The sequence below is a fragment of the Marmota flaviventris genome, chromosome 10, assembly GCF_047511675.1.
Source record: "Marmota flaviventris isolate mMarFla1 chromosome 10, mMarFla1.hap1, whole genome shotgun sequence".
Classification (NCBI taxonomy): Eukaryota; Metazoa; Chordata; class Mammalia; order Rodentia; family Sciuridae; genus Marmota; species Marmota flaviventris.
In genome coordinates, this window is record NC_092507.1 from 114,955,538 (window position 1) to 114,963,324 (window position 7,787).

Below are 7,787 nucleotides of genomic sequence, written 5' to 3' on the forward strand. Positions count from 1 at the left end.
AGCGTTCACATGTATACATTGAAAGAAGCATAAAAACATTTTCTCTCTCTCTGTGCAAGGACCCTAAACAAGAACTTGCCGGTCACAAAGGAGGGAAAAGCTCACTCTCTCAGTTTAGCCATCATTGTCCTTTGTTTTAAAATCCAGTTGCTGATGAGAAGTTTCCCCTTGATGATTTGTTTTATTGCTTTCAGACCCTGATAGAGCAGAATGCAGAGAAAGAACCTCACGGAAGTGATAGAATTCATCTTCTTGGGATTCTCTAGCTTTGGAAAACATCAAACAACCCTCTTTGTGGTCTTCCTAACCGTCTACATTTTCACTCTGGCTGGAAACATCATCATTGTGACCATCACCTGTGTTGACCGTCACCTCCACACTCCCATGTACTTCTTCCTGAGCACGCTGGCGAGTTCAGAGACGGTATACACACTGGTCATTGTCCCACGAATGCTTTCCAGTCTGGTTTTTTATAACCAGCCCATCTCCTTACCAGGTTGTGCGACTCAAATGTTCTTTTTCGTCACCTTAGCAATTAATAATTGCTTCCTTCTCACAGCAATGGGCTACGACCGCTTTGTGGCCATCTGTGCGCCCCTGAGGTACACGGTCATCATGTGCAAAAGAATGTGCACCAGTTTGGTATGTGGGTCCTTTGGCACCGGCCTGATGATGGCGACTCTTCAGGTGACAGCCATGTTTAATTTGCCCTTCTGTGGCACAGTGGTGGATCATTTCTTCTGTGACATTCACCCAGTCATGAAACTTTCTTGCGTTGATACCACTGTCAATGAGATAATTAATTATGGTGTGAGTTCATTTGTGATTCTTGTGCCCATAGGCCTCATAACCATCTCCTATATCCTGATCATCTATTCCATTCTTAAAATCGCCACTGCTGACGGTCGGAAGAAGGCCTTCGCCACCTGCGCCTCCCACCTGACCGTGGTCATTGTCCATTACGGCTGTGCCTCCATAGCCTACCTCAAGCCCAAGTCGGAGAGTTCTGTAGAAAAAGACCTTCTTCTCTCTGTGACCTATACCATCATCACTCCCCTCCTGAACCCTGTGGTGTACAGTCTGAGGAACAAGGAGGTCAAGGATGCCCTACGCAGAGCTGTGGGCAGAAGCGTTTCTTAACAGATTTAAACATTTTTGTCAGGAGACCTTCAACCCAGTGTGATGTGTGTCTACTTACAAATAAGCCGCAGCACAAATGTTCATCAAATACAGCATCTGGCTAGAATAATGTCAGACAGCAGACGTATTTTTCTTCTTAATATTCTGGGGATGGCAGAAAGCAGGGTTTCTGCTCCTGATGTTTTGTTACCAGGAATGAGAGTCATTCGGTTTTGACTTGGAGACCTCTTTTGGCTCCCACTCGGTCTGAAGTCTCTGACAGTCACATCCTTGACCTGGTCTGGTATAGGGCTATGGAGCACAGGTCATTGGAATGTAGGTGGTAGGGGGCTTAGGAAAATAGCAGCTTTCATTTCCCTCTTGAGAGGGAAATGAGAAAGAGCTTTCTTTCTTGAGAAAGAGTTTTCCTTGTCCAAAGTTAAAAAAAAATGCTCTATGTAACAGTCATTTTAGAAAATATTTTCTTAATTCTTGTTAATTGAAAAATGAAGAAGTTTCCAAAAGAAAAGAAAGAAAAGATCCCTTTCATTATCCAGCAATATTAGCTCTTTAATAATATACATTTCTATGTGTATTTCTTTTTCTCTGCAGTAAAGGCAAAAAATCTCTGCTATTCCCTAGAGGCTAAGCAGGAAAAGAACATAACTACAGTTTTCAATACCTACATTTTAAAATCCATATACACTTTTCATAAAGACTCCTCCTTTTAACCTATGGACACTTGAAAGATTTTTTATTTTTATAGAGAACCTGCAATGCCATTGTCTTAGGTATGGATTGTGCTAATTCCAGAGTTCAAATTAAATGCCATTAATTTTCATTCATGCAGTAAATAGTGCAAACTTTATACTTCTCCAGGAACTTGTTTATATTAAAGTAAACATAACCATGTTATGTTATTTTATATTGCAAATGGGGTAGATTGTGGGAGCATTTTGTTTTGTGGTATTCCCTCCAGAGTTTATCTCTGAGACAGAATGGAAATATAATTTCTCAAGTGACACAGGTACTTTCTTAAGTGAAAACAAAAGTTTTCACACACTCATGGCACCTGCTTCTATCCCATCCCCATGTCAGTTCCCATTCCTTATTTTTCAGTTTTATTTTTCTATTCTGAGTCTCAGAAGTAGGACTGAGCATCTTCGAGGTGACGTGTGCTTTTCTCTCTGTCCTGTAGATTCCTATGTGAGGAGGTCAAAAGTTGGACGTATAGGGTCCTCTGCAATTGTCCTTTGTGGCAGGCTGTGCCAGTTGAGTGATAAAATAGCTGATGACCTTGAACTAGCTCTTGATATCCTTCTAGAAGAGGTGCCTCAATCTGAGGCTCATTGTTACCTTGGGGTGTTAAGACTTAAGTGTTAGAGGGTTTTGAACACTTTGAAATTATTCACTACATTTTGAATATAAATATGGATGTGCTTTCCCCCACTATAGTCTAAGTATTTCTTCCCTCAAATCCAAAGAGAAATGAGACAAGATGCAACTTCTCTTCATAGACTTGGTTTCCACATTTCCTTAAACTCTCTTAAAGAAGCATCATTTGAACCCTGTCCATTTGTCCCCTCTTGGTGGTACTGGGGATCGGATCGAGGGGCATCCTACCGCTGAGCTACATCCCTAGCCCTTTTTTATTTTTCACTTTGAGACAAGGTCTCACTAAGGGGACGAGGCTGGCCCCAAACTTGCAATTCTCCTGCCTCAGCCTTCTGAGTCACTGGGATTACATGCCCCGGGCCTCACTACCCTGTCCATTTTTACCTACATGGGCACTGCTATTTTTTTACTAAGTTGGAGAACATGAGAAGATGCAGGTGGTCCCAGCTGAGAATTTGAGGGATCAGAGGGCAAGTTTGGTTTTTTTTTTTTTTTTTTTTTGAACATTTCCCATCTCTTTCTCCTCATTCCCTAGGTGTTTAAACACCATTCCTGCCTCTCCCTGTAGGAGTAGGTGAGTGAGTAACCCACCAGTGGTAGTCGTTCACATACTTTGCAGGTCTTTGGACTCACAGGAGGAGATAACTGGAAAGTGACAGTATAAGAGTGTGTAAGAGTATAAGAGTGGGTAGGTCTCAGTGATCATCGGCCCTCTCAGCAGCATGAGTCAGGAACAGTGAGTCATTTGGTGTTGCCTCCTATAATTTATTCATAATATCTGTGTTGCTGGCTGATGTGGGGCTATTTTTATTATCTTTGTTGATTTTATCATCTCCTCCTCCTCCTCCTCCTCCTCCTCCTCCTCCTCCTCCTCCTCCTCCTTCTTCTTCTTCTTCTTCCAATACCCATGTTTCTCTTTCCTCCATTGCATATTACAAATACATCTATTCACTTAGTACTTTTGTTGCTGTTGTTGCTGTTCAGCTCGTTTGTTCATCAGGAGAAAAATAATTCCTGTAATAATTTATTTATTCCCCCTGCATCAGTTTATGTTCATTTCTTAAGCACGACATGTCAAGCAATTCACTAGTTCTGAGGTTCCAAGGATGAGTAATGTGGAAACTCTGTTTCAATGTGATTCACAGTTCAATGGAGATTGACAGTCAAAAGAAGCAACACAAAAATTTGCTTTAAGTGCATGTACAAAATTGTTGTTTGGGGTCAAGAGTATTGTTTTTTGTTTTTGTTTTTTTTTAAAGAAGAACTAGTCACATCTACTTAGGAGGTCAGGAAAAAAAATTCATAGTGAATTCATGTGTAATTAACTTTGTGTGGTGTTGGGTTGGGTTGATTGATGTCTGTGGCAGGTGAGGGAGGGTGATCTAGGGAATAGGAAGAGCCTAAGTAGAAACACACCAGCCTGAAGAAGCCAGAAGTGTTGGGAGGGCAGGGGGTTATTCACCTCTGTCTGCCTATTATTATGTTGAGTATTAGCTCGGCAAAAGTAGGTGCTAAATTTACCTTTGGATGAATGAACATGCAAAGACCTATTAAGTATAAGGTCTTGTCCAAGGTTCTCAAGGCTTATTATTTTTTGATGGATACATCCTATCATATTCCCTCTGCCTTATAGAATTCCTTCATCTAAAGACAGCTAGCAGAGGATAACAGAGTAGAGATGACCATCTCCCATTATAGAATTGTCTAAACATTGCTCCCTTGCTCCGAAAACTCAGTTGACTGTTTATCAAATATTTACGATAATCAGCCACTTAAAACTGCACTAAGAAAAGTCTGGTTTTGTTTGTTTGTTTCGTTTTTAAGTACTGAGGATTGAACCAAAGGCCTCAAACATGCCAGGCAAGTACTCTACCACTGAGCTACATCTCCAGCCCTAAAGTCCCTCTTTGGAAGGAAACTGTATTAATGCTGGATTAATGTTTTAAGCCATAACCAGGGCAATAACTTTGACAGACTTAAAATTGACCACTTGATAGCTAGACCTATAAAAATCAAGAATTATTTCAAAATTTATCTTTTAGAAAAAAATTATTTAAAAGACGATTATGGATATTAAAACTTCTGATTTTCTCAGTGATGACTCTATAGCTTCTTCAGAGAAAAGCAAGTTGTACTTGATATTTTTTTTTCACATTTCCTGATTGCAACCCATGATGGATTAGAGGAGAAAATAGCTGCAATACTCCCAATGATAAATAGAATAAAATATTTTATTAATGGGGACACATGTTTCTGGGGAAAAAAAGAGAGGAGGAGAGTGGCAGGAGAGATAAAATTGGGCCCAGGCTGTACAGCTGGCAGGAGGCACACAGAACTGAACTTTTAAGAAGACGCATTTAAAGAGGTGTGTACACATATATGAATGTGTGTGTGAGCATGTGTTCACATGCATACCTGTGTGTTTCTGCGGGGAGGGAGCTAACATTTGGGAGTTTTAGATGTGATGGGCATCGTGGTAAAAAGTGCTTCATTTGCATCATTTCATCCCTGATATTTCTATAGCTCTTTGAAGTTCACAGAATTCTTTCATATTTATGATCTCATTTGATTCTCCCAGCACTTCCATAAAGTAAGTATCAGTGTCCCATTTTTATATAAACCCATAAAGAGTGAATAGTTTAAATAATTTTCCCAAGATTGTATAGATCTTTAGAGAGAGAAGTAGGACTAAAATAGAAATGAGCCTCAGTTACAAATCTGTTCAGCCTAAACTCCATGATTTCTGTTACTTCATTCATATCCATGTACACACATAATTTATTAATTCTCCTCAGGGAGTAAACTAGGATGAATAAGTAAACTTCACTTTTCAGATGTTAAGTCTCTATTTTGATCAGTGTTGATAGACTTTTTTTCTGAAATGTCATAATTCCTTTCCTGTCTTTGTAACAAAGTCTATCCATGATCATGAATATATTCTTTATATTTTATCACGGGCACCTGGTGTATTAAGTTGGAACTGAGTTTATATTAGAACCCTTTCTTCTTAATTAAATGGTCCACATATTTCAGATTCTATGAAATTTGTGTTATCATTGTGTGATTTCTGACTCTTAATTATTTAGCGGGTTCATATAACATATATAACATGCATGCCCACTCTATGTGTGAGGCACGGGGTTAGGCCCTAGAGATGCAGAGATAAATAAGACCTGAGCCTCGCTTTGAGTAACAGTCTACTTGCAACCTATTATAACCAAATACTAAATTAATGCTAAACATAAGGTACTGAAGAACCCCAGAAAAGAGAATAGCCTGTCTTGGGATTGGTGAGTTTCATCCTTGTACATATTGATAGGAGAAGTCAAAGTGAATAGGTTCAGGCTGTCTCAGCACCGTGTTCTACCGAGGATTCCTGATACCAAGCTTACTCAGAGACTCAAGTGCCTGAAGGTTTATGAATCCAGAATCTCTGTGATTTACCTGCAGTGTTTGGCATACAATAAGTGCTCAACACACAGGAAATTGTGACGCATAGCCAAAGGAAAAGCAGTCTATAGGAACCAACTCATAAGTAATTGATTAGGACTCAGGAACTTTAGAGTGGCTGGTGTATTATAGGTACAAGGACTTCCAGGAAAATATACCTACCACGAGTAAATGTGGAATTTCAATCAAGAAATCTAGACCTAAAAATTAAAATATTTGAAATGAAAAATTTACTAATGTGCTTAACAATAGATGAGTTGGCAGAATAAAGTTAACAAACTTAAAAATAGATCAATAAGAATTATTGAATCTAAAGCACAGATTAAAAATGAAAGGAAAAAAATGAACATTGATTCAATGACTCGTACAACAAATAAGAAATCTAATATTCATGAACTTAAGAATCTCAGTCAAAAAGAATAGAATGTACCACAGAAACATTTAAAGACACATTGGCTGAAATTTTCCCAAAGTAGTGAAAAATATAAGCTTATAGATTCAAGAATCTCAGTAAATATCATGTAGTATAAATAAAAAGAACGTCAAATTTATGTATATCAGAGTTAAATCTTAAAACTAAAGATAAAATCTTGAAAGCCATCAGATTAAAGTGACATATTACATATCAGAGAAAAATGATAATTTTATTTGACTTCTAATCAGAAATGATGGAGGCCAGAAGACAATTGAACATCTTGGTATTAAACCACACATTTATATCTACAAAAATATCATTAGGAATGAAAAGAAGTAAAGACACTTTCAGATAAGTAAAAATTGAGATATTTATGCAGCACTAGAGATGTTAATGGAAGATGTTTCAGGCTGAAGGGAAATAGCACCAGAGGCAAACTTTAAATTTATTTACAGAAAGGAATGAAGATCATGGAAATGGTAAATATCAGGGTAGATATAAAATAATATATTTTTTATTCTATTAATTTACTTTAAAAATGTATCACCTGGTAAGAGTATTATGACTTGCTATTTTGAAATTCATAATGTGCATATATTTATAATGTGTATAGATGTCATATACATGGCAATGATAGCATGAAGAAAGAGGTAAATGTAAAGATACTGTTATGAAATGCTTTGGTTTAACAATAAATGGTACCACTCCAACTCTTGGAAAGACTGTGATGTTGTGAAGCATTTGTTAATCCACAGAGCAGAAATGAAGAAAGGCTGGTGCGCATCTAGAGAGCTCGCTTTGCTCAGTGCAGTCGCTTTAGCGTCTGGCCACGCGTCCCTTGGTGGGAAGTTTTGGTGGAAGATGTACAACTGTGTACTTGCATCTGTGATGCAGGGTACTTCCTCAAGGAGACTTGACCTTCCTTTCAATCCAGAGGCTCTGAGTCTCTGAATTATCATAGGTCTGGAAACCAGTCAAGAGTCTCTGATACTTCATTAGGTTGTCTTAAGTCAGGTGATAGATAAAGTGTTACTTCAGGTCTGATAATTTGGTTCAAGGACCTCTTTTGTGATTATTTCCCCTGTTCTTGCATGTGTAACCAGAATATGCCTACTGTTGTATGTATCTACACAACAACAACAACAACAATGAATACACAGCAACAGGCAGAATCCTCAAAGTGACTGCCCCATAGGACGAGGACCGTTAGGAGAGGAAGTACCAAGTGAAAGTCCCTAAAGCGGGAACCTCCTTACCAGGATTGTAAATAAGAAGCAATACTGCGTTACTGCAAGAACGGAAGAAATTAACGGCACAATGAAAAACTTGAAAAAGAAGGGTTACACACATTTAATTTCTACAGTTTGGTCTGTGAAAAAGTCAAATATAAATTGGAGAAACCCTGTGA

At 38.4% G+C, this 7,787-nt stretch overlaps 1 protein-coding gene across 1 annotated transcript; it reads left to right on the forward strand.

Moving 5' to 3' along the window:
- The first annotated feature begins 210 nt into the window (after positions 1-210).
- Positions 211-1,140, forward strand: Or10j5 (olfactory receptor family 10 subfamily J member 5). The gene has a single exon (XM_071618791.1). The coding sequence runs from the start codon at positions 211-213 to the stop codon at positions 1,138-1,140; it is 930 nt and encodes a 309-aa protein (XP_071474892.1).
- Positions 1,141-7,787: the final 6,647 nt, after the last annotated feature.